The sequence below is a fragment of the Suillus subalutaceus genome (assembly GCF_016647625.1).
Source record: "Suillus subalutaceus strain FC151 chromosome Unknown DFJ58scaffold_129, whole genome shotgun sequence".
NCBI lineage: Eukaryota > Fungi > Basidiomycota > Agaricomycetes > Boletales > Suillaceae > Suillus > Suillus subalutaceus.
The window spans coordinates 26,106-52,447 of NW_024540378.1; the positions used below are offsets into that span (position 1 = coordinate 26,106).

At 47.1% G+C, this 26,342-nt stretch overlaps 11 protein-coding genes across 11 annotated transcripts; 8 read left to right on the forward strand and 3 right to left on the reverse strand.

Moving 5' to 3' along the window:
* Nucleotides 1-543: 543 nt before the first annotated feature.
* On the forward strand, nucleotides 544-2,775 carry DFJ58DRAFT_78674 (uncharacterized protein). The gene is made up of 18 exons (XM_041390091.1): nucleotides 544-721; nucleotides 770-889; nucleotides 947-1,034; nucleotides 1,085-1,098; nucleotides 1,154-1,174; nucleotides 1,224-1,301; nucleotides 1,357-1,384; nucleotides 1,439-1,490; nucleotides 1,544-1,587; nucleotides 1,640-1,664; nucleotides 1,723-1,750; nucleotides 1,801-1,843; nucleotides 1,891-1,991; nucleotides 2,050-2,109; nucleotides 2,165-2,192; nucleotides 2,241-2,298; nucleotides 2,360-2,384; nucleotides 2,434-2,775. The coding sequence occupies exons 2-18, from the start codon at nucleotides 810-812 to the stop codon at nucleotides 2,612-2,614; spliced, it is 954 nt and encodes a 317-aa protein (XP_041239299.1). The 5' UTR covers nucleotides 544-721; nucleotides 770-809; the 3' UTR covers nucleotides 2,615-2,775.
* A 2,815-nt stretch (nucleotides 2,776-5,590) lies between these two features.
* DFJ58DRAFT_916566 (uncharacterized protein) lies at nucleotides 5,591-6,278 on the forward strand (the record flags this gene model as incomplete). The annotated part of the gene is made up of 3 exons (XM_041395482.1): nucleotides 5,591-5,717; nucleotides 5,825-6,087; nucleotides 6,138-6,278. The coding sequence occupies 3 exons, from the start codon at nucleotides 5,591-5,593 to the stop codon at nucleotides 6,276-6,278; spliced, it is 531 nt and encodes a 176-aa protein (XP_041239300.1).
* A 2,109-nt stretch (nucleotides 6,279-8,387) lies between these two features.
* DFJ58DRAFT_916567 (uncharacterized protein) lies at nucleotides 8,388-10,443 on the forward strand (the record flags this gene model as incomplete). Its single annotated transcript, XM_041395483.1, has 17 exons — nucleotides 8,388-8,687; nucleotides 8,736-8,855; nucleotides 8,913-9,000; nucleotides 9,052-9,065; nucleotides 9,121-9,141; nucleotides 9,191-9,268; nucleotides 9,324-9,351; nucleotides 9,406-9,457; nucleotides 9,511-9,554; nucleotides 9,607-9,631; nucleotides 9,690-9,717; nucleotides 9,768-9,810; nucleotides 9,858-9,958; nucleotides 10,017-10,076; nucleotides 10,132-10,159; nucleotides 10,215-10,349; nucleotides 10,399-10,443. Exons 2-17 carry the CDS (start codon nucleotides 8,776-8,778, stop codon nucleotides 10,441-10,443), a joined length of 870 nt encoding a protein of 289 aa, XP_041239301.1. The 5' UTR covers nucleotides 8,388-8,687; nucleotides 8,736-8,775.
* Nucleotides 10,444-11,289: 846 nt separating this feature from the next.
* Nucleotides 11,290-13,395, forward strand: DFJ58DRAFT_809198 (uncharacterized protein). The gene is made up of 14 exons (XM_041391344.1): nucleotides 11,290-11,591; nucleotides 11,640-11,735; nucleotides 11,860-11,880; nucleotides 11,930-12,007; nucleotides 12,058-12,194; nucleotides 12,248-12,291; nucleotides 12,344-12,368; nucleotides 12,418-12,445; nucleotides 12,503-12,545; nucleotides 12,593-12,693; nucleotides 12,752-12,815; nucleotides 12,900-12,981; nucleotides 13,060-13,084; nucleotides 13,134-13,395. Exons 1-14 carry the CDS (start codon nucleotides 11,512-11,514, stop codon nucleotides 13,324-13,326), a joined length of 1,017 nt encoding a protein of 338 aa, XP_041239302.1. The 5' UTR covers nucleotides 11,290-11,511; the 3' UTR covers nucleotides 13,327-13,395.
* A 518-nt stretch (nucleotides 13,396-13,913) lies between these two features.
* DFJ58DRAFT_732613 (uncharacterized protein) lies at nucleotides 13,914-14,493 on the forward strand (the record flags this gene model as incomplete). Its single annotated transcript, XM_041386191.1, has 6 exons — nucleotides 13,914-13,978; nucleotides 14,033-14,120; nucleotides 14,174-14,187; nucleotides 14,240-14,260; nucleotides 14,310-14,387; nucleotides 14,436-14,493. The coding sequence occupies 6 exons, from the start codon at nucleotides 13,914-13,916 to the stop codon at nucleotides 14,491-14,493; spliced, it is 324 nt and encodes a 107-aa protein (XP_041239303.1).
* Nucleotides 14,494-14,522: 29 nt separating this feature from the next.
* On the forward strand, nucleotides 14,523-15,817 carry DFJ58DRAFT_809206 (uncharacterized protein). The gene is made up of 10 exons (XM_041391345.1): nucleotides 14,523-14,571; nucleotides 14,722-14,746; nucleotides 14,799-14,829; nucleotides 14,884-14,923; nucleotides 14,971-15,071; nucleotides 15,125-15,184; nucleotides 15,233-15,260; nucleotides 15,312-15,369; nucleotides 15,430-15,454; nucleotides 15,508-15,817. Exons 1-10 carry the CDS (start codon nucleotides 14,542-14,544, stop codon nucleotides 15,701-15,703), a joined length of 594 nt encoding a protein of 197 aa, XP_041239304.1. The 5' UTR covers nucleotides 14,523-14,541; the 3' UTR covers nucleotides 15,704-15,817.
* Nucleotides 15,818-16,590: 773 nt separating this feature from the next.
* Nucleotides 16,591-17,761, forward strand: DFJ58DRAFT_78968 (uncharacterized protein). Its single transcript, XM_041390231.1, has 2 exons — nucleotides 16,591-17,642; nucleotides 17,698-17,761. Exons 1-2 carry the CDS (start codon nucleotides 16,694-16,696, stop codon nucleotides 17,715-17,717), a joined length of 969 nt encoding a protein of 322 aa, XP_041239305.1. The 5' UTR covers nucleotides 16,591-16,693; the 3' UTR covers nucleotides 17,718-17,761.
* DFJ58DRAFT_78969 (uncharacterized protein) lies at nucleotides 17,762-18,723 on the reverse strand. The gene has a single exon (XM_041390232.1). The coding sequence runs from the start codon at nucleotides 18,580-18,582 to the stop codon at nucleotides 17,806-17,808; it is 777 nt and encodes a 258-aa protein (XP_041239306.1). The 5' UTR covers nucleotides 18,583-18,723; the 3' UTR covers nucleotides 17,762-17,805.
* A 2,593-nt stretch (nucleotides 18,724-21,316) lies between these two features.
* On the reverse strand, nucleotides 21,317-22,242 carry DFJ58DRAFT_666750 (Coq4-domain-containing protein; the record flags this gene model as incomplete). Its single annotated transcript, XM_041382579.1, has 3 exons — nucleotides 21,317-21,703; nucleotides 21,759-21,994; nucleotides 22,050-22,242. The coding sequence occupies 3 exons, from the start codon at nucleotides 22,240-22,242 to the stop codon at nucleotides 21,317-21,319; spliced, it is 816 nt and encodes a 271-aa protein (XP_041239307.1).
* Nucleotides 22,243-22,501: 259 nt separating this feature from the next.
* Nucleotides 22,502-24,052, forward strand: DFJ58DRAFT_748549 (uncharacterized protein; the record flags this gene model as incomplete). Its single annotated transcript, XM_041387598.1, has 2 exons — nucleotides 22,502-23,200; nucleotides 23,249-24,052. The coding sequence occupies exons 1-2, from the start codon at nucleotides 22,667-22,669 to the stop codon at nucleotides 24,050-24,052; spliced, it is 1,338 nt and encodes a 445-aa protein (XP_041239308.1). The 5' UTR covers nucleotides 22,502-22,666.
* Nucleotides 24,053-24,356: 304 nt separating this feature from the next.
* Nucleotides 24,357-26,285, reverse strand: DFJ58DRAFT_809228 (DUF1768-domain-containing protein). The gene is made up of 9 exons (XM_041391346.1): nucleotides 26,105-26,285; nucleotides 25,848-26,046; nucleotides 25,550-25,787; nucleotides 25,359-25,490; nucleotides 25,210-25,296; nucleotides 25,064-25,157; nucleotides 24,733-25,010; nucleotides 24,605-24,685; nucleotides 24,357-24,549 (listed from the first exon to the last, which is right to left on the reverse strand). The coding sequence occupies exons 2-9, from the start codon at nucleotides 25,976-25,978 to the stop codon at nucleotides 24,469-24,471; spliced, it is 1,122 nt and encodes a 373-aa protein (XP_041239309.1). The 5' UTR covers nucleotides 25,979-26,046; nucleotides 26,105-26,285; the 3' UTR covers nucleotides 24,357-24,468.
* Between the last annotated feature and the right edge of the window lie 57 nt (nucleotides 26,286-26,342).

A 26,342-nucleotide genomic window follows, 5' to 3' on the forward strand; every position in this document is an offset into this window, starting at 1 on the left:
TCTTCTAAGAACTAGTAGAGATTGTGGATTTTGTTGAGTGAAAGCTGAGACGGAACTGTGCCCTATATGCACTGCGCGGAAGACATCAGCGATAGCGCCCAGCCAGAAATTCGAATGACACACTGGCATCTGCCAGACGGACTGCGGATAGTGACTTGTTCAAGCGACGGTTCGCTCCGGGCATGGAATTTGAAGACTGGGAAACATATCGAGAGGACTGACGGCATGGAGAACGTCTATACGTACGTGGATAGGACCTCGTCCATAGCATTGGAAGACGTGTCTCCTGGAGTCGGTGAATGTTGAGCGCTCGAGCGCCGTATCTCACGCGCATGATCGAACTTCCTGGCCAGTACTTGCATTCTACTTCTTTGAATGTATGAATCAATGTTACTGTAGCTGGTGATCGCGAGCGAGTAGAAATCGTATAAAAAGATTATCGGCCATAGCCTTCCGCGGGACTTCCACGGGGCAGTGGTGCACAGCCACAATTCCCTACTAACGCTGACAGTGACACTGACAGATGTCACAAAAATGATTAACCAAGTTCCGAACTTGAACACTACTTCTAAGAACAGCTCAATTGCATGATCCCCCAGTACTATAGTAGGCTGAGCGCTGCGCTCACATCTTCTCGCGGTCTACCTGAAACATTCACCGGCCCTATATATCCTGTTACAGGTACTATCAGCGATGCTAGATAGCACTCGAAATATTCTCAGTACGGTTACTCTTCTTCCTTTGACCTACATCTCATCCTCTTCACAAGCCTGAGAATCAGAAAACGTCAGCAACTAAATATTCGCACCATGACCCAAGTCGCGGAGGTATACAGTTTTGTAAGCGCAAACATGGCTTCCTTTATGACTGGTCTTGGTATATCATCTATGTATGATTGTGTTATCGAGAACCATATCAATGGCAATATGCTAACGAACGTCGATAGAGTTTTCTTAATTTTGACCGCACAAGTCTGGATCTATTTCTGGAGACATAAAATTCGATCTCAGGAAAACATGCAGAACAAAGTTATTGTATGAATCACGTTGCATATCACAGACTAATCGCTGACAGTGCAGGACAGGTTACCTTCATCTGGTAAATATCTCTGTTATGCATGCAGTTGACGGAAAGATTGACGCTTGCATTACAGGTTAATACAAGCTGCTCAAATGTGAGTCCCTATGGAAAATGTATGTACTGGCCACTGGAAGTCCTGCTAGGGTAATTATTTCTCGGCTCTCGTCCATTCATACGATGGAGTTCGAGGATAGATCTCGTTTCCTTGGCCATCTGTTGACGTCAGTATCGTCGGTTATTCATCAAGACGCTTTCTGCTTTCTGACAGAACGACAGAGAATGGGCGCTTTATACCGGAATGGGTGTAAGCGGGGCTTTTCTTCCTCTCGACCTAATTAAGCTCACTGTCGTTCCACAGTGCTTGACCACGTCCCTTGTGCACGGCGTTTTCGTACATAGGGTTTTCAGACGTACGTGCTACTCACTTACAACTATCATGGTTCTTTCTGATGTGCACGTAAAGTTGAGAAAATTCTTTATGACAGACGGAGAATATCATTCATTTTGGTAGGCACTGCGTTTGGCTGGCGTGGAAACTGTGACCAATTGCGCCAATCAGATTGCATTTTGTGTCATGGAGCAAGGTGCGGTAGTTTACGTTTATCCTGCGACGAATAATCGCTACTTAATCACGGAAAACAGTTTTTGGTCTTCTTAGCACAATCTGCATGTAGGTCAAATTTCATCACCCTGTCAGGCGTTTCTCAAATACGGAAACAGCTTCAAACTACGTGATGATCTTAACTATAATGTCACGGTTATTGTAAGTTTGTTCTACCTTTGATCGGGATGCAACTCACAAGGATGAAGTGGTCTATTTCGATTTCACTTGGTTGTTCAGCGATCAACGATGTTCTTATCGCTGGAACTTTGGCCTATATTCTCCACAAACACAGGACTGTATTCCGAAGGTGATTAATTAGTTCGAGTATAAAATTAACCTCTGTAATTGACCTTCTCGGTGTTCAGAACGAACCAAATGATCACGAAACTCATCATATTCTGCTCGCAAACGGGTTTGATAACAACGCAAGTTCCTTGGTATTGACACATGATGGGTATGTACTCACTGTTTCCGGTGCAGCGTGGCGGCATCCATCACTGTGGGACTTGTGAGTGCTTCATCTCGTGCGTTAACCATGGCTCTGACCAAGATGCAGTGGGCAGTTGGCCGTTTCGAGATTAACCATCTATATATGAGTTTTCCTATTGGAGGCTGTGAGAGTCTTGTTGTTATCAACTCGAATACACGGAATATTCTGACGTCCTGACTTGACAGTATATGCCACATGTCTTCTCGCCAAGTGAGTCGTTCTCAGTGGTAATAGAAGAGACTACTGATATCTTGTTCAGCCTCATCGCTCGGGAATCCTACCTGCAGCCACAGACAGTCCACCAATCCGGGATTTCTGAAATAAGTTTTACAGGTTTCGCGCAGGTGATTCATGTTGACTTACCAGGCAATCACTCCGGGCATCAGGAAACATTGGTGATGCAAGGAGGAACTGATTCCTCCAAAGAGTCTTCCTGTTGAGTTGAATGACTATAATCCACCATCTCCGTATTGTTGTAATTGCCTAGAGTTAAGTTGTCATCGTAAGTAGTATGTGTCCAGAAGCTGCTCAATTTCCACTGTATATTTACATTCATCGGCCGTAGTCAGACCATCAGAAGGAATACAGATCGTTTATTTTCAAAATGCCTCCGTGCTGGTACAGCTGTACTTCGCGTTGAACCATGACAAAGGCGAAATAATAACTTTCTGTACGTGGTAACAACGGACCCCTGCAATTCATGCCTTCAGTTGCTAAATCTGCCTTTCTCCTGGGGATGCTAGCTTATGTATTGCAGTTTATTGTCCTGCACGCTCAAAAATAAACTGGCGAAATAAACTATTATTGAGTAGGGTTTATCTCTGTCGAGAGTGCTTTGTCCGTCAGCCTAGTGCGGTTCTTTCGGACATGCATTCGTCTCTTGTAACCATATGAAATGTTGATCTTGTCTGGTTTGCTCATGCGCCTTCGTTCCATGAGAATAGCGTAACTTAGTGCGCTGTCGGCTCCCACTCTCTACACTGCTGCTCAGCGCTTTGGCTGCCACCAATCCTCCGCACGCGTCAAGAAACACATGGAGCAGTGGCTTACATCTGATATTACAGTACACGTAAATAGGAAATGTGGAATGGGCCAGTCAAACGTATGAGGACACTACCTGTAACTTAGGACGACCTCAACGGGCGGACTAAAGCCAACGAGATTCTACATAAACAGGCAGGACTGGATGGATGGCATTGACCAGAAATTTGTTCCCATGTACGTCTGAAGGAGCTTAGGAGAAACTGGAGTCTGGGTTGCTTTAAAGGGTGCTGAACATGACTCTGGGAAAGCTGACCGGACACCAGAAACGAGTAGAGAAATGTATTGCACAGATCGTGGAACGTTGTGTACAAGCCTTCAGCGCTCAGCGGAAGGAATCAAATAAAGCAATTGACCGGTCAAAGGAGTCGGGGACTCGCGGCGAGCCACCGCTACGATAATAGTAGTGATGTTGATCAGATAGCACTCAATATGCCAGTAGTTATCTTTTCCCTTCGATCTATATCTCATCCTCTATAATAGAATCGGGGAAGGTCGGTGGCATACAGTTTCGCTAGTGAGGCGTGTCTCCCCTGATTATGGTATTTGTATATCTGTATGATTGCGTGATCGAGAACCATATCGGCCACCATCTAACGAAGGTCAATAGAGCTTTCTTCATCTTGACCACGCAAGTCTGGATCTGTTTCCGAAGGCACAAAATTCGACCTCAGAAAACCCAGTGAGTAAAATTATCGGACGAAATCGTGTGGTATATCACCTGACAATGCAAAACAAGTTGCCTTCCACTAGCCTATAACTTATTGCAGGGGCCAACCCTGTCAACCAACGGCGTCAGGTGAAGTCACTAATGAGGATCGTGCCATATCGCTCATAAAGCCACTGTTCTGCGTCGGTGCTGGTGAATAGACCGTGAAGACAGCGCAAGCAGACTCGCCATGAATTATGAGCACTGCGCTGGCTTGCAGACCAGGCCCTGCCGTCGATTGACCGGCCGCGTGAGCCCATTGAAGGGACAGACAGGGCACGGTTGGTTGAACGTCGAACCTTCGTAACCTTGTATGCTGCATGTGCATATCAACCATGACGATCAAACGGAGATTATTGGATTTATCGCGACTAAACTGTGTGGATGGGCGTAGATCGACCATCAGTGTCCTGCTGGTCTGGGCAGGAGTGCTGTCCGGAATGTCAGATACTTGAAACACCTTCCAGGTTGCTAGCGCTGATAAATAGCATAACAATGTGCCGAACGGGACCGAGAAGATCAAAAGTATTGATTTGGACCACGATCTACAGCAACAAGATAATCGTAAGCACTCTCGCTATAAGCAAGGTTCTTTAAGTTCGCCATCGCTTGCAAATCGAGAGCAAGATCGCGTGTTCAAAACAATTAAGCTCTACGATGTCAATACAAAGCATAGAGCTGATGAGGGCATGAAAATTATTGTTCAATTCGACGAGGATCTTTTGTATGACTGGAAGTCGTTCTTCATCATAGGATTTCAGCAAAGGTGGGGGCGGGATGCCTTTTGCAACCAGGGCTGATTTTTACTCTAGATTAAACTATGCGAATCAATAAGTCGCTTAAACAGAAACATGGTCACCGAACCTGTTGCATCTGATATGCCTGAATCCAAGCCCAGTCACCGGTTGAGGGGGAACTAGGTTACGGTTATGCGTGCGGAATCTGGCATTGTGCATGTAAAGTTACTGGACAAGAAGACGACAGCAGAACTGACCGGTGACCGCCCGCAAGACAGGCACCATCATGACTAAGTGTCTTCACCATCCCTATTGTAGGCCTTAAGAAGTTCCAAACATGTGGGAAAATCCACGATTTGTCCTGGCGGCGGCCAGAGTAGATATACTGTCTTGACTTCTGATGGTTTTTCTAGAACGATCATGTCAGGCGGAGTTCACTTTCACGACGAGAAAACGTACCCTGCAGTTTGGGAAGCCTTGGGATCGTCAACACATCTAGGAGAGCGACAAGAGAATTAGACGGCACAGTTAGCCTGCTATGAATGACTTTCATAAGATGGATCATCTACCTTAGAATAGCATGTATACATCACGCACTTAGACTTCACGCCACGGAGAGATCAGTCACCCAATGGACTGCGCGCATACCCCTCACGCTGGGGTATTCGCGAGTCCCAGGTGTTGTAGACTAGTTAGTACTGTCCGACATAGGGTACGTTACCTCAATGGACAGAAATCAGAATGAAAAAAAAAATTCCACGTGTATTTGAGGGCGAACAATACAACTCCGAGAAGGGCCTTAAAAGAAAAGAAAAAACTTCGCGCCACTGCAACAAATTCCCCATCTACATCTGAAAGGACACTTCCCCCAGTAAAACAAATGCAAAAATCAACCGCCAGTCCCTCAGCCGCCGTGCAATCAACAAGCAATGACTGCAGTCGCCAGTCAATGCAACGACATAAAATCAAACGGCCGCCCAAACCCACACGCTAAATTGCGGCAGGTCCAGGTGTCGAGTCGTTTTCGTTTATGCCGAAGGCACCGACTGGCCCACGGTCAGTCGCCTTCTCGATGATCACTCGCTGGTCTGCAAGGGCGGGCTTTATCTGCTCGCCAATTCACCTCCCCGCTCCGACCCACACGACCCACAATATGCGATAAGCCCTCCAGCAGCTCATTCCTGAGAGCTTGGGCATCGATAAGGGCAATCGCGGTGATGAAGTCGTCGCGGGTGGTAGAAAGCGGAGAAAGGAGGACCAGAGAAAGCAGGAGCTCGAAAACGACGAGTACACCGAGGATGTGCAACCCACATCCGTCAGGTGTCGCGGATGTCAGAAGGCCATCAGCCTTGACAAACGCTCCAGGTACTATCCTGGACTGTGGGTCAAGCACAGGAGCAAGTGCCCGGGCATCCTCGAGCTAGAGGTGAGTTAATTTCTCCTATGAACGGAATAAATAACTAACTAAATTTATAGGAAGATAAAGCACTAACCAGGAGAAGAGACTGGTTTTTTCAGCTAAATCCAGAACCGCGCCCACCAACCACCTCCTCATTTGACGCGAGCGGTGAAAATTGGGAGGAGGGAGAGTCGGATGAGGATGAGGATGAAGGATGAGGACGAAGACAGAGTGATGGGATTCAGCAGTAAGTGAGTCCTCAATGGGAGCAGATACTGTGATTCACCACGGACTCTAGCGTCGAACGTGCGATTCTATAACGACTGCTGGGACAGGGGAGAAAGGTGATGGGCGTACCGGTACGCCGCTACGAAGGAATTACGGATAAGTTTTCATCTTAAATATTATGGGTGAGTGTCAAAGGCGACGATTCAGAGCGTGCTTATCAACCCTTTGCTTTGTGCACTTACTAGTATCGGACGTCCACGTCCCTTTGTTTACAAATCGTTGTAGTTTTCGTTCAAAATACAATTTCCCTTTGATGTTCTCCAGGATTTCCGTGATGAGATCAGTAGACAAAGGAGTAGGCGTGGAAGATGATGATCCTTTGTGCGCAATCAAAGTCAAGCACGATATCATGATCGACACCTGGATATCGCCGGTTTTGAGTGCTCGGAAGGAGCCGGCACCACTGGCATTCTTTGTCTTTGTGGTTGCTTTGTCTCTTCACCCGGACCGTACATTCCGCTCACTCCTCATTCAACGTTTCAACCACCTTCCATTCCCATCATTTGCAGTTTAACGTTCACATCGCATTTCGGTTGATATCGACAGCAGAATGCGATGTTCAGCTATGTATATCCCGATACATGACATGGTCGGTCAACAGCCCGTGCTCGGTCCCAGCACCTTAACTTCAATGTTTTTGCATTAGACGAAGCTGGGCGAAACGGACAACCCCTCATTTCGTAAATCAACTTGCTGACGGCAGTGTCGAACTGTTGTGAGATGTGCGGCCACGGCGACAACTTGGCTGACAGTTCTTCAAAGCTTCACAATCTAGTTCTTACTGTCGCGAATTCTGCACTTGAAATATAAGTACATCTATTACCGCCCGCCTGTCCCTTTGACCATATCCTGCGCACCCACGCCATATCATCGACTCCAACTCTACAACTGTCAAGTATCCCGAGCGACTTGCTGCGTATGACGTCCGTCAGATCTATCAGATTCCGATTGCAGTCTGCGGCGTTCCGTGACTGGGAAGATGTTGACAACAGAGGCCCAGCTAGGCAGTATCACGTTATTCACGAAATGATACAGGTGTAAATTGGTTCTGGATTACTGATCCCACAAAATGCAACGCCTTAACAGCTCCCGGATATCGCATCATCCGACTGAGGGTGTCGCTGTCTGCAAGATATCTGCCTCAGTTATTTTGGGTATGTGGCGCCATAACGCCTTGACTATTTCTGAAGGGTTATGACGACACACAAAGCTATGCCACATGATCCACGCGTGATGATTTCGCGCCGAGATTCATCGGTGAATGGAAAAGTTCTGAGTGAAGTGAATATTGACAATAGTCGAGCATAACAAGACACATGGCCGCGGAGTGTGGTCCACGGAATGCAATCCATAATCATAAACGAGTCAGCAACACAGCGTTAGTCTCCCCTAGCTAGACCAAATAGATCTAGGGATACTCAATTCTGACGACAAATGCTTATAGCCTCGTTGTGTCCGTGAGTCAGCTCTTTTAAGAACTAGTTTCTCTAAGTAGAGATTGTGGATTTTGGTGGATGAAAGCTGAGACGGAGCTGTGCCCTATATGCACTGCGCGGAAGACATCAGCGATAACGCCCAGCCAGAAATTCGAATGACACACTAGCATCTGCCAGACGGACAGCGGATAGTGACTTGTTCAAGCGACGGATCGCTCCGGGCATGGAGTTTGAAGACTGGGAAACATATCGACAGGACTGACGGCATGGAGAACGTCTATACGTACCTGGATTGGACCTCGTCCATAGCATTGGAAGATGTGTCTCCTGGAGTCAGTGAATGTTGAGCACCGTATCTCACGCGCATGATCGAACTTCTTGGCCAGTACTTGCATTCTACTTCTTTGAATGTATAAATCAATGTTACTGTAGCTGGTGATCGCGAGCGAGTAAAAATCGTATAAAAAGGTTATCGACCATAGCCTTCGAATTCCGCGGGGCAGTGGTAGTGGTGCACACAGCCACAACTCCCTACTAACCGTCTGACAAATGTCACAAAAATGATTACTAACACATCGGAGGTTTGGACATTTTACCTCTTGCAAAATTTCAATCAAAAGCAGATCTAGACCTATAGCCTGGAGCGCTCTAGATTGCATTTCGAATGTGATTTCACTAGTGGCAAAATGTGGCAAAATGTCGAAACCCCCGCTGTGTAACCAAGTTCCGAACACTACTAGAACAGCTCAATTGTATCCCCTCTCACTGTGCCAGATCTCAGTACCATAGTAGGCTGAGTGCTACACATCTTCTCGCGCTCTAACTGAAACATTCGCCGGCCTTACATATATATCCGGTTACAGGTACTATCAGCGATGCTAGATAGCACTCGAAATATTCTCAGTATGGTTATTCTTCTTCCTTTGACCTACATCTCATCCTCTATACAAGCCTGAGAATCAGAAAACGTCAGCAACTAAATATTCGCACCATGACCCAAGTCGCGGAGGTATACAGTTTTGTAAGCGCAAACATGGCTTCCTTTATGACTGGTCTTGGTATATCATCTATGTATGATTGTGTTATCGAGAACCATATCGATGGCAACATACTAACGAAGGCCTGTAGAATTTTCTTAATTTTGACCGCACAAGTCTGGATCTATTTCTGGAGACATAAAATTCGATCTCAGGAAAACACTCAGACCAAAGCTCTCGTATGAATGTACGTTGCATATCACAGACTAATCGCTGACAGTGCAGAACAGGTTATCTTCATCTGGTAAATATCTCTGTTATGCATGCAGTTGACGGAAAGATTGACGCTTGCATTACAGGTTAATACAAGCTGCTCAAATGTGAGTCCCTATGGAAAATGTATGTACTGGCCACTGGAAGTCTTGCTAGGGTAATTATTTCTCGGCTCTCGTGCATTCATACGATGGAGTTCGAGGATAGATCTCGTTTCCTTGGCCATTTGTTGACGTTAGTACCGTCGGTTATTCATCAAGGTGCTTTCTGCTTTCTGACAGAACGACAGAGAATGGGCGCTTTATACCGTAATAGGTGTAAGTGGGGCTTTTCTTCCTCTCGACCTAATCAAGCTCACTGTCGTTCCACAGTCCTTGACTACATCCCTTGTGCATGGCGTTTTCATATCCAGGGTTTTCAGACGTACGTGCTACTCACTTACAACCATCATGCTTCTTTCTGACGTCCACGTGAAGTTGAGAAGAGTCTCTATGGCAGACGGAGAGTATCATTCGTTTTGGTAGGTACTGCGTTTGGCTGGCTCGGAAACAGCGACTAATTGCGCCATTCAGATTGCCTTTTGTGTCACGGAGCAAGGTGCGGTAGTTTACGTTTATCCTGCGACGAATAATTGCTACTTAATCACGGAAAACAGTTTTTGGTCTTCTTAGCGCAATCTGCATGTAGGTCAAATTTCATCACCCCGTCAGGCATTTCTCAAATACGGAAACAGCTTCCAACTACGTGATGATCCTAACTATAATGTCACGGTTATTGTAAGTTCGTTCTACCTTTGATCGGGATGTAACTCACAAGGACGGAGTGGTCAATTTCGATTTCGCTTGGTTGTTCGGCGATCAATGATGTTCTTATCGCTGCAACTTTGGCTTATATTCTCCACAAACACAGGACTACATCGCCAAGGTGATTATTTAGTTCGAGTATGAATTTAACCTCTGTGATGGACCGTCTCGGTATTCAGAACGAACCAAATGATCACGAAACTCATCATATTCTGCTCGCAAACGGGTTTGATAACAACGCAAGTTCCTTGGTATTGACATATGATAGGTATGTACTCACTGTTTCCGGTGCAGCGTGGCGGCATCCATCACTGTGGGACTTGTGAGTGCTTCATTTCATGCGTTAACCATGGCTCTGACCAAGATGCAGTGGGCAGTTGGCCGTTTCGAGATTAACCATCTATATGAGTTTTCCTATTGGAGGCTGTGAGAGTCTTGTTGTCATCAACTCGGGTATACGGAATGTTCTGACGCCCTGGCTTGACAGTATATGCCACATGTCTTCTCGCCAAGTGAGTCGTTCTCAGCGGTAATAGAAGAGACTACTGATATCTTGTTCAGCTTCATCGCTCGGGAATCCTACCTGCAGCCACAAACAGTCCATGAATCCGGGATTTCTGAAATAAGTTTTACAGGTTTCGCGCAGGTGATTCATGTTGACTTACCGGGCAATCACTCCGGGCATCAGGAAACATTGATGATGCAAGGAGGAACTGATTCCTCGAAAGATTCCTCGAAAGCGTCCTGCTGTTGAGTAGAATGACTAAAATCCACCATCTCGGTTTTGTCGTAATTGTCTGGAGTTAAGTTGTCATCGTAAGTAGTATGTGTCCAGAAGCTGCTCAATTTCCACTGTATATTTACATTCATCGGCCGTAGTCAGACCATAATCAGAAGGAATACAGATAATTTATTCTTCAAAATGCCTCTGTCCTTCTCTACTACGAGACTTATTTTGGTTCGAATGCCGCCGTGCACAAATCCTACTTGATGGATAGTTGATGATAAGTAGATCGGATGTCTATATGAGAATGTTCGCACAACCACAATTCAAACTTCACGACTTTGACGGGACAGCTCACATAGCATTGGAAGACGTGTCTGCTGGAGTCGATATGGTCGGTGAATATTTGAATCATGATGTTCAGCGCCGGATCTCACGCGCATGATTGAACTTCTTGGCCAGTGAATTCTACTTCTTTGGAGGTATGAATCATTACAGTAGCTGGTGGTCGTGAGCGAGTATAAAAAGGTTATCGGCCATGGCCTTCCGCAAATCCGCTCGGGGCTGTCACTCGGTCATAGACGGGCTGGACACGAGTCTAGTCATTCGGAGTCGTGGTAGTGATGCACAGCCACAATTCACTACTAGCGCTGACAAATGTTACAAAAATGGTTAACGAAGTTCCGAACAACTCAAATTGATTGGCCCATCAGTGGTTCCAGCCTCTCACTGGATCTCTGAGATCTCAGTACTCAGTGCTGAGCGCTACGCTCACATCTTCTTGCGCTCTAGCGGAAACATCCACCGGCCTTAGTACATATCCAATTACCGGTACTATTGGCGATGCTAGATAACACTCAAATATACTGTATAGTTACTCTTCTTCCTACTACATCTCATCCTCTATACAAGCCTGAGAATCAGAAAACATCGGCAACTACATTCACGCCATGACCCAAGTCGCTTCGGCATACAATTTCGCTAGCGGAAACATGGCTTCTTTGATGACTGGTTTTGGTATATCATCTATGTATGATTGTGTCATCGAGGACGGAAATATACTAACGAAGGCCCATAGAGTTTTCTTGATTTTCACTGCACAAGTCTGGATCTATTTCTGGAGACATGGAATTCGATCTCGGGAAAACAGGCAGAGCAAAACTCTCGTACGGATGTATGTCACATATTACAGACTAATCGCTGACGGTGCAGAACAGGTTGCCTTCATCTGGTAAATATATCTAATGATGCATGTTATGCATGCAGCAGTTGGCGGAAAGACTGACGTCGTGTTCCAGGTTAATGCAAGCGGCTCAACTGTGAGTCACTATGGAAAATATATGTACAGGCTATTGGAAGTCTTGCTAGGGCAATTACTACTCACATCTCGTCCGTTCATATGATGGAGTTCGAGGATATACCCTGTTTCATTGGCCATATGTCGACGTAGGTATCGTCAGTGACTCATTAAGGCGCTTTCTGACAGAACGGCAGAGAATTGGCGCTTTACACCGGACTGGGTGTAAGTGGCGCTTTACTTCCACTGGTCTCGACCTAATCAAGCTCACTGTCGTTCCACAGTCCTTGACCACGTCCCTTGTACACGGCATTTTTATATGTAGGATTTTCAGACGTACGTGCTACTAACTCACTACTGTCATGCTTCTTTCTGATACGTACTTGAAGTTGAGAAGTGTCTCTATGGCAGACGGAGAATGACATTCGTTCTGGTAGGCACTGCGTTTCACTGCCTTGAAAACAACGACTAATTGCGTCAATCAGGTTGCATTCTGCGTCATGGAGCAAGGTGCGGTAGTTCATCCTGCAACGAATAATTACTTAATCACGGAAAATAGTTTTTGGTCTTATTAGTGCAATCTACATGTAAGGCCAATTTCATCAGTGTCGCCCTGTCAAGCGTTTCTCAAATACGGGAAACAGCTTCAAACTACGTAGTAATCCTAACTACGGTGCCATGGTTATTGTAAGTTTGTTCTACCTTTGATCATGATGCAACTCACAAGGATGAAGTGGTCTACTGCGATCTCGCTTGGTTGTTCAGTAATCAATGATGTTCTTATCGCTGGAACTTTGGCCTATATTCTCCACAAACACAGGACTACATCGCCAAGGTGATTAATTAGTTCGAGTATGAATTTAACCTCTATGATTGACCGTCTCGGTGTTCAGAACGAACCAAATGATCACGAAACTCATCATATTCTGCTCGCAAACGGGTTTGATTACAACGCAAGTTCCTTGGTATTAACACATGACGGTTATGTACTCACTGCTTCCGGTGTAGCGTGGCGGCATCCATCACTATAGGACTTGTGAGTGCTCCATCTGTGCGTTAACCATGGCTCTGACCAAGATGCAGTGGGCAGTTTGCCGTTTCGATATTGGCCACCTATATATGTGTTTTTCCTATTGGAGGCTGTGAGAGTCTTGTTGTTATCAACTCTAGTACACGAAATGCTGACATCCTGGCTTGACAGTATATGCCACATGTCTTCTCGCCAAGTGAGTCGTTCTCAGCGGTAATAGAAGAGACTACTGATATCTTGTTCAGCTTCATCGCTCGGGAATCCTACCTGCAGCCACAAACAACCCACCAAACCGGGATTTCTGAAATCAGTTTTACAAGTTTCGCGCAGGTGATTCATGTAGGCTTATCAGACAATCACTCCGGGCATCAGGAAACATTGGTAATGCAAGGAAAAACAGATTCCTCGAAAGATTCCTCGAAAGCGTCCTCCTGTTGAGTTGAGTTGCTATAATCCACCATCTCGGTGTTGTCGTAATTGCCTAGAGTTAAGTTGTCGTCGTTAGTATATGTGTCCAGAAGCTGCTCAATATCCACTGTATTTACATTCATCGGCCGTAGTCGGACCATTAATATTAGAAGGAATACAGATCGTTTATTTTCAGAATGCCTCCGCCCTTCTCTACTATGAGACTTGTTTTGGTTCGAATGCACAAATCCTGCTTGATGGAGAGTTGACGACAGTCACGGCGGTTGTCTATATATAGAGAATGTTCACACAGCCATAATTCAAACTTCACGACTTCCGAGTCAATGAGGCTTCGACGGAACGGCTCATAACCTCTCGTGACCTGCTCGCCATGGTGTCGTTTGCACGGTATCGTTTAACCGCGGGTGTCGGGCCCGAAGATGATCTAGTGATACTGATAGTAGATGTTTCTTGTATTTCAGTCACCGGCCGTTCCTGTTACCGGTAGTAGCGGGATATGACAGACAGCACTCAGAAATATACTGTAAAATGAATCACTCTTCTTCGTTTTATCCCAACCTACATCTCATCCTCGAGCTCCCCAGAATCTGAATTCCATGGCTACGGCAGCATACAGCGAAAGCATGGCGTCCCTGATGACTGGTCTCGGTATATCATCGATGTAGGATTGTTTCATCGAGAACCATATGAGCGACCGTCTGATAACGGACGATAGTGTTTTCTTGATTTTGACTGCGCAAGTCTGGATCTATTTCAGAAGACATACCATTCGGTCTCGAGAAAACTGGCAGAGGAAACTTCTGGTATGGATTAGATCACATACTATCACCGACTGGCAGCTGATAACGCAGCACAGGTTGCCATCATCTGGTAAATATCTCCAATTGTGCACTTGACAGTGAGGACTGACGTCACTTTATAGGTTGATGCAAGCTGCTCAAATGTGAGTTCCTATTGAAAGTATGTTTGCGTGACACTGGAATTCCCGCTAGGGGAATCACTTCTCGGATCGTGAGCGTTCGTTCAACGGATTTCGAGGATTTCGCCCGATTCATTGGCCGTAACTCGACGTCAGTATCACCTGTGACTCATCGATATTCTTTCTGACTGAATGACAGAGAATGGGCGATTTACACTGGAATATGTGTTAGTGGAGCTTTCTTCCCCTGGTCCTGACTTTAAGCTTACTGTCGGTTCACAGACCTTTCACAACATCTCTTGTGCATGCCGTTTTCATCTGTCGGGTTTGCAGTCGTACGTGTCACTAAGATGCCACTATCGTGCTTCTCTCTAATGCGCGCATGAAGTTGAGAAGAGTCTCTGTGATAAACGGAGAATGTACATTTGTTCTGGTAGGGACTGCATTGAGCTTCCTCAGAAAAGGTGACTAATTGCACTAATCAGATTGCATTTTGTGTAATGGAGCAAGGTACAGTAATTTATCCTGCAACGGAGAGTTGCTTCTTAATCAAGGGAAATAGTTTTTGGCATTCTCAAGACTATCTGCATGGTGTAGGTCTGATTCCCAATGTTGCGCTGTTAAGCATTTATCAACACGGGAGACAGCTTCAAAATAAGTGATTATACTTACTACACAATGGCTCTTGTAAGTTCGTTCTTCTGTTGATCGGGATGTAACTCACGAGGATTAAGTGGGCTCCCCCGATCTCAATTGGTTGTTCGGCAATCGGTGACATTCTCATCGCTGGTACTTTGGTCTATATTCTTCACCGTAATAGAACTGAATCACCAAGGTGATTAATGAGTTCAAGCACCAAATGTGCACCAAATTCACCTTGATGATTAGAACCAACCGAATGATCACGAAAATCATAATATTTTGCTCACAGACGGGCTTGGTAACAAGGTTAGTCCATTAACACTGATAATGAGCGTATGCTTACTCCTTGCGTAGCGTGGCGGCATTCAGTGCTCTTGGAATTGTATGCTTTTATCTATCTCACTCGTAAATCATTGCTCTAACAAAGATGCAGTGGGCAGTCTTCAGTTTCGTTATCAAACATCTGTATATGTGTTTTCCTATGGGATGCTGTGAGAATCTTGTTTTTATCGCTAGAGTACATGGAATGTTCTGACTTCCTAGCATGATAGTATATGCTACATGTCTTCTCGCTAAGTGAGTCGCCCTCAGCGGTAACAAAGCAGGACACTGACTGATAGCTCATTCAGCTTCATTGCCCGGGAGTCCTACCTGCAGCCACAGACAGTCCACGAACTCGAGATCTCCAAAATCAGTTGGGCACATTTCACAAAGGACTTGAGTTCAAATTCGTCTTCAGACACAAAATCGGGGCAGCAGGAGACATTGACAATGGAAGAAGGCAGAAGTTCCGACTCCTGCATACCGAAAGCGTTTTTAAAATAAATTAGGTTTTGGTTAGTGTTCCTTACATCTATACACAATACACGAGAGTATCACGTCAAACCATTTGTAGCCTTGAATACTTCATTGTTGAAATAAAAGGGCCTTTCCATCGAATCTAAGGGGAAAGGGGGGGGGTTCTTCGCGTAGGAACTGAGCTCGACGATTGCACGACCGGGTTAGAAGGATCGTGATTCTGAACACGCCAAAACCGTTGTGACCGTTTTCGCTCCAATAACAGGTCCTCAGGCGAAAACATCCATTTCATGCACGCTAGTTTCCTTTCGATGCACACGATTGAAATCACAACAATAGTTATACCAAAAGAGTCGCGCACGCCGTCGATGAGCGCGATTTGGGGTCCTTCGGTATTTCTACTGGCTGGGATGTAAGGTTGTCCTTTCCTTTCGTAAGTAAGTTCCAGGATATCATAATGTTGTGCATCCAATAGTGACATCGTGGCGAGATGGTATACGGGCCATCTGGAGGAGTATGCTGCGAAGGCAGTAAGTCTGTGTAATCATTGATCAGCACTTAAGTGCGTAGGCATCGAAATATTCCTGCAATATCCATTGCAAAGAACAGGTTATCGTTAGAGTGAGGACGCCGGACCGCCCGCAGCCGTCCACGTGACCGCGTTAGAAAAAAACGTGACTTGAACGCAACGTGTCACGCGTTTGTCACGGAGTGTTGGTTTGAGTGGACTTTGGAGGACTGCTGCTGTTCTTCACTCTTGACTTTGTACCACGATGAGCCGTCCGAGATACAGCGTTCTCAACCTCTTTGATCCGCTCAATGCGACTCCAAGGAGCGAAGTCACAACGCCAGACTCACTCTCTGGATCTGACAAGGAAAATTCTGAGCCAAACTACGAATCCTACTATGAATCCGACAGGCTCACGATGACGGCATTCTTCAAACCGTACTTACAAGACGAAAAGCAAGCACTATTCTCCAGTAGTTCTCAAAACTCGTCTAGTTGATGTCGGTGACATGACTATCATGGATGAAACCGCTGATCTTCTTAATGGGCTCACTATCGAAGAAGAGCCTGAGGATGACATCGATAATGCGTCGCTTGTTCATGAAAGTATGGACTTAGATGAACAAGACTCGCTGGCCACGCCGATGAACAGTCCTCAGAGACAGACGCACAATCGCTACAATTCCGCGCAAACACCACTGCCAGAACAGACTCCTACTCCTCATATTCAGCGCACCCCTCTTGCTGATATCTCTATGGATGCCACACCCGTTCCGCGCAAAGTAGTAAAGCTCGCCCTAACTTCCCCCGAAGCTCCAAATTCTGGCGTGGAACGTTACTCCTCACCAGTGACAGCGGTCCGCGCAAGTCACGCTACCTTGGCACCGACTGGCTCACCACTAGCTTCTGTGATCAATGCAATCAACTTCACAGATCAAAATGTGCCATCGGTAGGGCGCATTCCTGAACATGCCACTCCTACCATCGTCGTATCGAGAGAAGGAAACTTAGGTTCATCTACGGCACAACTGTCACCGTCACCGTCGACTGCTCTCCTCACGCACACACACCTCTCAGAATTAACGCTGACTTCATCTGACGCGCCATTGTCGCCTCCTTCCAAAGATCAGACCCAGTCATCTCCTTCGCACGACACATTAACTGTCCCACCCGCACGTCCCCGTTTACGTGCTCGAGCAAGCACAACATCTTCGCCATCATTTAATCCGCGCAGAAACTCTGTGGATCTTCACTCTTCGTTCAACCTCCAACTAAATTGCCCTGACGCGTCTTTCGATCTTCTAAATGACAGGATCTCATTCTTCGGCGGTGATGCTTTTGCGATTGACACCGATGATTTCGACATGCAAGCCGAGGAAGAGATAATGGAGGCCCTCGCCAAACGAATCAGGGAGAAGAACGCAGTGACTACGCTTGCAGACGTTGCTGGCTCTCCAGGTGGGCGGTGTTCTCTTGTTCGACGTATTTGATATTAAAACACCGCTATTTATAGCAGCCACAATCTGGGTCTAGTCCAACACCACAACCATCACCTCCGGTTGTTGTTGCGAATGGTGCGTTCGTACCTTTGAAATATTCTTCCCTTTTTCATGGCATTGTATCAGCTCCCCCTGCAGCCGCTGAGATTGACGACAAGACGGAGCAGCTTGTCTCCGGGAATGAAATTGTCGTCGCCCTCCCTCCGACCACCCATTGTTACTGCACCCGGGGATGAAGTCTCTGAGTCGCTGAAGGCGTCTGCACCTTTATCCCCGATCCATTCTCCTTCAGCGCCAACAGTGACACCACCGAGGATTTCACAGGCACTCGTTGCACCAGTTCCCGCAGCTCCAGTACATGCGCTTCGCATCGTGAAGCGGTCCAAAGCACATGACAGGTCAACTTCCCTGTCTAGTGCGAGCTCGTCGTCTGCTGGAAGTAGTGCAGAGGAGCAGGTGGCACCGACTGTGTTTCCCGCCCCGATCCACAAACCAATACTAACGGGTGTGCGCCGCCCCCCTCCGGGGCTGATGCCTGCCGACCTTAAGGCGAGTATGTTTTGCAAGCCTGAAGAGGGTGCGCACCCTACACTGGGTATGAAGGGCAAACTCACAAGCGTCCTCGGTCTGCGCACAAAAGCTACCGAGCCTCCCCGTTCACCCGTTGAGACGTACATGCCCTCCCGACCTGCACAGACAATAAAACTACCCAGCGGGACCCTCAAATCAAGGTTGTTGAAGCCTACCGCGTCATCGCTTAGCAAGGCTCCGCCAGTGAAGATACCGACCGCATCTAATACCACTGCTGCATCAAATAGCCTTGCGCCCGCCATCGCGCTTTGCGACTGTGGGCATGGCCTCGGGGCTGCCCCGTCCCACCGGCGGAGCGCTACCTTCATCCAGACTTCCTGCGCCCGTCATTAGCGCGCAGAAGTCAAAATTACCCAGCATGACCTCAAGTTCAAGCACGATCGGGAGGAGTGCCACTATCCGGAGGGTTTGAAAGATAATGAAAACGAAAACGAAGAAAGGGGACGACGCGCATGGAATGGAATTTCACGTATGTCAAGCATGTTATCGTTGCATTTGTTCTTTGCGGCATTTTTTTCCCTTTTATTTTTGGTCTCTCGCTTTGTTCTGTATATGCCTCGTTATTTTATGTCACTCACAATGCATGCACATCAGGAGTTGTAGATACGCATCTTAGCATAGTAGTTATGGTTATGTAGGCGTTCGCTACAGTTTAGAAAACATGGCTCATGGACTTTCTCAGTTTTGGATGACTGTATTAACATTGTAGCCAAAGGTTCGCTGTAGTTATGTAACACCCAAACCCGAACCAGCCTGGCCCCCGGTGTATAAGAGCCAATGCAAGAGTGTTAACTTACTTTCTAGCTCAACACTAGTTACAGCGTCTAACGAGTGCTAATATACTCTCCTGCTCGACTCTAGAGTCGTTGGCAGGGTTAGCACGGACTATGTCGCTGTACGAGCGAATGGGTCCAGATGCCAGACGGAGTCCTAATGTTTCCGGTCATGAGTCGAGGACCGCCCAACCAAAGGCAGAGGGCACTTAACAGAGTCGAGCAGCGTAGCCGCGACAGCGCTGGGGCCCTCCACCGGACTCCGGAGGTCGAGCGCCAGATAGTAGATTAACAAGATGATTTCCGAACGCATCTCTTGACAACTAATGACTCTAGCGCGGGTGCGCGAGCGTATGTTGTAATGGAGGGCGTTAGACATTTTATGGGATTTATGTGTCTCACTGTCGAATAACCTGGTGGGCCAGACCAATATTTGACTCCGAGGTGACAAAAAGATCATTTTCATGTAAAAGAAGGGAAGATTAATAAATATGTGACGGCAGATAGAAGTTATTTAGACTTTAGATGGCGGCACAATATATCTCGCAACCAGATAACAGCCTAGTTTATGAAAATCCAAGGGACAGATATGAGTGGTTCAGTAGGTAGGGTGCCCGTGATGATCTAAATGAAAATATTGAAGCCAACCGTTGGGAACTTCCATGACTCTTATGGCGGTCGCTTCCCGAGTCGCTTCTCGATCAAGACCCATCAAGGCACTGTCACACAACCCTCTCCCAAGAAAGTAACCATACTATTGGCCAGAGCACACGAACAAGAACTACCACACCAGTGAGTTATTTAGTTAAATACAAACTGCTCATACTCACACAATCCGGCTTATCAGAGCAGCACTCATTTGAATGTGTGCAGAAAAATGGGCAGTCGCTGGCAGCATCGGTGGCAGATATTAAAGCAACAACAACGGCGAGGACAAAGGCGAAACGCATTGTTCGTAAGGATGTGATACTAGCATGTGCTCAGATGAATCTGAAGGGGAAACTGGGAAGACGCCTTGACTTTACGAGCTGAATACTGTTTGTTATGTAGGAGAACTAAGTCCACCTGAATCCCCTTTCGAGCTAACATATCCAGCGGATTGCCACATAAGATCTACATTGTGAGGGTCTGTTGGCAATTAGGCGTGGAACGAGATATCACATACTGGAGCAAGGTCAATGCCAGCATAGTATTGCCACCTAATAAGGTCTGTCTTGTGAAGCAATGTTAGCCGGCAGCGATTTGGCGTGGAACAGGATATCTCCTTGCGAAGCCAACTCGCAACAAGAACTGATGAGCTAAGTTCAGCTTGTTGTTTGGAGTGGAGACAACATGTTGAAAATTTGAATGCAATAAATCTGTGTGATGTAGCAGTCCATCGGGGCGTATTATTAGCTATTTTGACGTGTCATTGACGCGGAGCCATGACGTGGCCACTGGAGTACTGAGGCGCAAGTGCAAGCGTGACGTTTCACGCGCGCAATATCTTCTTCAGCTGGCATTCAAGTTTCAGGTGGAGTGCGCAGTGATGCCAGTTCTATGTGTGACAAGAACCGTTGCAACAATAAAGAGTCACGGAAGCATTGCTCACATAAAGCATGTGAAGGCCGAGTGGTCTGCACGGAGGCCCGAAGACAGGCTATTATAATACCTGTTCTACTTGTCAAATTTGAGTTCTCAAAGAGCATCAGTCAATCGGCGCACCTGGGCGGTCATATATACATAGCAGAGGATGAGGTTCCCGGCACCCAGCTGTTGATCTGGATGAACTCCGCGTTGCCACCTTCAGAATGCCTGGTATATGGTTTTATTACTGCCTATGGGCAACTACAGTGTACGTATAATTCTGTTAGGACGAAAGGAGACATTGTTAGACAGATTGAAAATATACTGAGTTGAGGTGCTCACGCGCACGGTGAGGTTCGACTTGCTGACGCGGACTATGCACCTGCCCAAAAGGGCAAAACCAAACATCTGAAGACGCAGAGGCTTAGCTTCATGCTCCATGCTTCAAGACGTGTGTCTTATCATATACCTTTAAGCTTAAATATGACAGTATAACATGCCCGATTTTGGAACGTGTCTAGGTTGCGTTCCGGATCCTATAGACGGAGCTGTGTTGGTGGATAGACTCAATGCACAGGATCGATAGCCGGGCGATAGGAGATATTGACGATATCGATCTACATGGTCGGTTCCACATGCTGTAGCTCCACAGGACCCACGAAACCGAAAACAAATGTCAATTTCCTATCACCGTTGGTATGTGTCAGGGGAAGTCAACACGCGAGGGCCGCGGGATAGTGATCCCTGCTGGTGGATCCCAGACACCAAATTCCTTCTTCATTTCGTCCAGATCCTGTCCCCATCTCTCCTCCCAATACACTGTAAGCAAGCACCTCGCATGACTCCCGCATCTCGCAGCCCATGGGACAAATTCCCCCCAAAGTCGGGCCCGCTGATGTGGCTTAAGTCTTATTGAGGCTCCAAGGGACAATGCAGTCATGGGGAAGCCTAGATTCGTAAACTCAAAAGCTTTGAGTGCAAGCTCGGGAAGAGCCGAGACTTTAAATCCAAAGAGGGCGTGATAGAAGTCGTGCGTCTCGCGATAGCGCTGCATGACATATGCTAGCTCTGGGTCATCAATATAGTGTACCTGGGTCCTCAATGGTGAGTATCTGGTATGAATAGCCAGAAAAAAGTGACCCCACGGGCTCTCGAGAATCGGGTGTGACTTTGCAAGTATCAAGCCACCCCACATAAGCACGTCCAAAGGTGTTCTCTGGAAGGGACCCCAGCTTCTTCAGGTCCAAGGTCTGCGAATTGATACGTGGCATTTCTTTGAGAATGCGCCGACCCTCTGGAGACTCCAGCATTATATCCCTCAACTTTACCAGAGTTGACCCAGCAGTGGTTTCTCCGCAAGCTGCAACCATGTCTAAATGAACTTGTCAGTGAAATGCACCCACTATAAAAGATCAGGAAGTGCTTGCCCGCGCGACGAGTATCTATGAGAGACATGAGTGCAGAGCCAACTGCGAGAAATCCATTTTCAAATGGGGTCAGTGGTACATGGCCAGAGTACGCTGGTTGAAGTCGTGGATTAGTGTGAACAGAGCGTGATTTTCTGTTGGTAGCATAGGATGAAAACCTAGGCGAAGCCGCCAGTGCGACGAAGGAGCGAGCTTGGCTCATGTTGATTACACCGTCCCATCTATGTATTCCACGATACGAACCATACATTGGGTTCATTCGTGAGTAAGCCCTGATGCGCATTATCGGAGGAAGGGAAGTACAAATCACTGACATGTCGAAGTTAGTGCCAGTGTTTGGTTGGTTGACGAGCCGACGAGCCGCCACTGTGGGTTCGTTGAAAAGGGGACCCTAACCCTAGAACTGGGTTATGCCCGAAATGGGGATCATTGAAACTTTGAAGTGGACCAAACCACACTGGCCTGAGTGTCCACCAACTTCAAAAGCGTCCACATCCACAAAAGCGTCGAAGATCCACATCTAGCGCGTATAAAACACCACCGATTATTCTTCATGGAGTACATCACTAGCTTCCTCTTTCCCTGCTTTTCTCTGTGCCCCCCGCTTTCACTTTTGTCAGTTAATTATGTCGAGCTCAGAATCAACTACTGTCACGAGCGTCGATGTATTCGACGACTCCAAGGCAGACACTCGCAGATACGGCACCTTCCTCCCCTCTCAAATTGTAGAGGGGATGTCATTCCTGTATCTCGATGAGGAGGATACCGATGACGATGCAAGCCTTTACACCGATTTCGTATCCTCATGGGAATTTCCTTCTGGACCCGTGGAATGTGCTGCAGACCCCAAGCCCAGCGATTCCGTTCTGTCTGAGGCTCAGGAACTCGTCAAGAAATATCGAGAGCATCCCGATGGAGTATCTGAGGCCCAGAAAGTCATCCAGGAATACTTACAACAGCATGAGAGAATTGAGGACCAAGGAACTGGATATGTCTGCCCCCTCAACACTGCCAAGGAACTTCCAATTACTCCTAACAACAGGGATTCGACATACACCCATACCGTAACTGACGACGGACAATCCACTATTGATCTTGAGAAGCGTCCCGAGCCGGAGATTCGTCTGTTTCATCATGACCCGGAAGGCGTAGCGCAGGCGGTGAGCACTACTCGCACCCCATGTTGCTTCATACTGATGTTTGTACAGCAGCTTCAGGGATTGGAAATGGTCCAGACTGGTCACTGCACTCCTGGAGGCATGATCCGTTGTCAACGTCCTGGATGCACTAATGTCCTTCGCGATCTCGATGCGCTTAAATTTCATTTGCACATCCACAACATCGGCGATATGTCTGATGTCATCAGTGTTTTGTCTGCGCACACGGAAAAGGAACCTGGACACTCTTCCACGGAGTCTTCACCACTTAATAAACCCTCGAGAAAGGTTCGCGATCGATCCAAATCGGTTATGGACATGGACGCCACATCGGACCACTCATGCGACACACACCCAACGCGAAAGGTCTATGCGAAGGACCCTTATTCACCCCCTCGCAGTCGAAAGCCCAGTGCCACTCATATTAAATCGAGTACATCGCCTACGCGAACGAAGCTGCTCGATGCATCGACGCCCCAAACACGTGGGCGACGCAGCAATAGGAGCACCATTCGCAGCGGACTCGATGAGGCCGCGTATCATGACAGCATTGCGATGGTCCTTTCCCGCCCTGCATCGCCTGTACAAGGCGCTCAAGAAGCTTTGGGTTCCGACATCAACCTGCCTGTTAATTTTGTGACTAAAAGCAGTGTGCTTTCCCCTCCTGCGAGTCCGACTCTCGGAGGAAAGGAATTGTCTCGTGCCACGAGCCCCAAACGAGCGTTCAGCCCGGTTAGAGCTCTCAGTCCCGTCCGAGGCATGTCTTGTTCTTGCTTTCTTTCTGTTCGACCAGCTAATGTTTTGATGTCTCACAGACCGTCTTCGACAAGTGCTTTCATTCGGATGCTTGAATGAGTGCAACGAATAGTTCATATAAGATACATTTGGTTCTTCAACTCGTCTCCAATTGTTTGTACCATAGTTGTTAGAAGTGGGTGCCGCTGCGCGGCTCCCAGACTGCTTCTAGACTAATAGCCAAATATCTAACTTTCTGGTTCAATTCATCGATTCTATTGTAATTGTTCTTATTGATTCGAAATGAGTTGGGTGAAAAGCAAAACAGAGCAAGATCTGCCGAAGGTCGCCGGTTGAGAACATCAGTGACGCTTAAATCGACCCTGGCTCAGTGCATCAACGCCTAGCTTAGTAAAACAGACGGTAATTGGGTGTCCGCAGACAGAGAATCATTAATAGATAACAAATATGGACTCGTAAACGACCCAGTATAATCTTACAGTACGAATTATCCAAACGGGAAGATTTTTTGAAGCCTAGGTTGCCTTTCCGGCTTGCACCGCGCAAGTCCTTGAACAGTAAGGATGCTTGCCGTACTTTGGTTTGCTGCGACAATGCTAAAGAATGTCTCAGTCAGAACGACAAGACCGTCGGCCAGAAACGTAAACTAACGTTGCACATGGTCGCTGCTTGTTTAGCGCATGTCCTACCACAGTAAGGATGGTGTTGATATTTCGGTTTCAGCTGGCAAAACTACAAAAAGTTAGAGAAGCGTGAAGTCAAGGACAACATCAATGAACCTCGCAAAGGCCAGTGTCAAGAGGAGACGCTGACTGCGGACTGACTGCCATGCCTGTGGGAACAATGGAGAAACGCTGAGGCGCTTGGAATTGAGGTTGAGGTAGTACTGCTGAGGGCGGGTTGATTCCCATACTTATGGAAACAACGGAGCGGCGTTGCGATGCTTGGATCGGAGGTTGGGGCGCTGCCGCCACAACCAGCGACGATAGGTCTTGCAACGAAAATCGAGACGTGTCGCGCTTGACCGGGGGCACCCTACTTGGTTTGTTATCGTGCCCTTTACGTCGGTTGGTAATTAAATATTTCCGGTAGTTCGTGAATGGTACTTACGAAGCTCATCGCGTACTCTCTCGAGTGCTTTTCCCAGCTCATTGCGTCCAGAGCCATCAACACCTATCCCCCAAAAGAAGTCCTTTGGGGAGTCCTATCCACGAGATCAGAGATCGAAAGAAATCCCCATAATCACCTAATTTTACCTCAACTAGCTCAGCATCACCAGTGCCAAGAAGCAAGGCCTTTAGATCTTTATGCTGAGTGAACTTGAGCCGAAGTGTGACTTCCATCTGTGGGTCAGGACAAAGATAGTCCTTGTCAGGTACTGACAGTCAGGAAACATCCGAATTACCTTCTCAACGTTTACTTGTCTCCAATCGGATCGAACCCATTTCTGGTGACGATGAGCTTCGTCGAACACGGCGCTTGGCCTGTCCCCACACTTGCGGATGTGCTCCGCGATGGCTGGCTGGGAGTCCAAAAACTGTTTCACCGTATCCAAGAGTGTCAGAAGACATCGAGAAATTGATCACTTTGACCAACTTTGAAAGATTGAAAAAGATGCTCGCTGGTTGGGTATCTCTTCCCAGCGTAGACAACGTCGTGCGGCGAGAAATTCGTGAATTCGTAGTAAGGTTCATTTTTGTTGTAAAACAAAATGCGTTCCCTTCTTTGAAAGGGCGCTACTGATGACCCCACGGGTTCCGGTGGAGCGGTGAGCGGAGGATAGTAAGCTTCTGGTTCTCCGTCTTCCTGCACACCAGTTGAAGGCAGCTTCAGGCTTGGTACATGCCGAGAGTAACTTCAACATCGCGATAATGTGGACAATTAAGATGCTTACTTCGATGGCGCTGAGGAATATTGGGTAGCGGGTCGAGCCCGACGCGTGGTAGATATTGACTGTGGCGTATCTGAAGGAGAATTGAGACCGAATATGCTAACAAGTTTCATGATCATGCGATTGTCTAGCATTCCAAGCAGGACAACAGCAACGGCAACAGCAACGGCGAAGACTGCGTAGAGTATTTTGGTAAATTCTGATGGGCGATCGAGTGAAAAGTCCAGTTAATAACTCAAGAAACCGAAACAGCTTTCCTGGTCCAGAGGTTCTTATACGGTTCCAAGAAGGCTATACAATCGGAACAGACTCGGCAGGGACGAGTATTTCGGATGGAAGTGTCTAGCCCGTAGTCAGTGGATGTCATGTATTCAAATCTGGGAGACTCCGTCGTCGATTAAGGCCGCGAGGCGCTCTGCATGGAGGAGGCATGGAAAGCGGTGAGCTTATTAAGCAGCTTCATCTTATCTGCCTTCCTTTTTTGGACTCGCTTTGCAT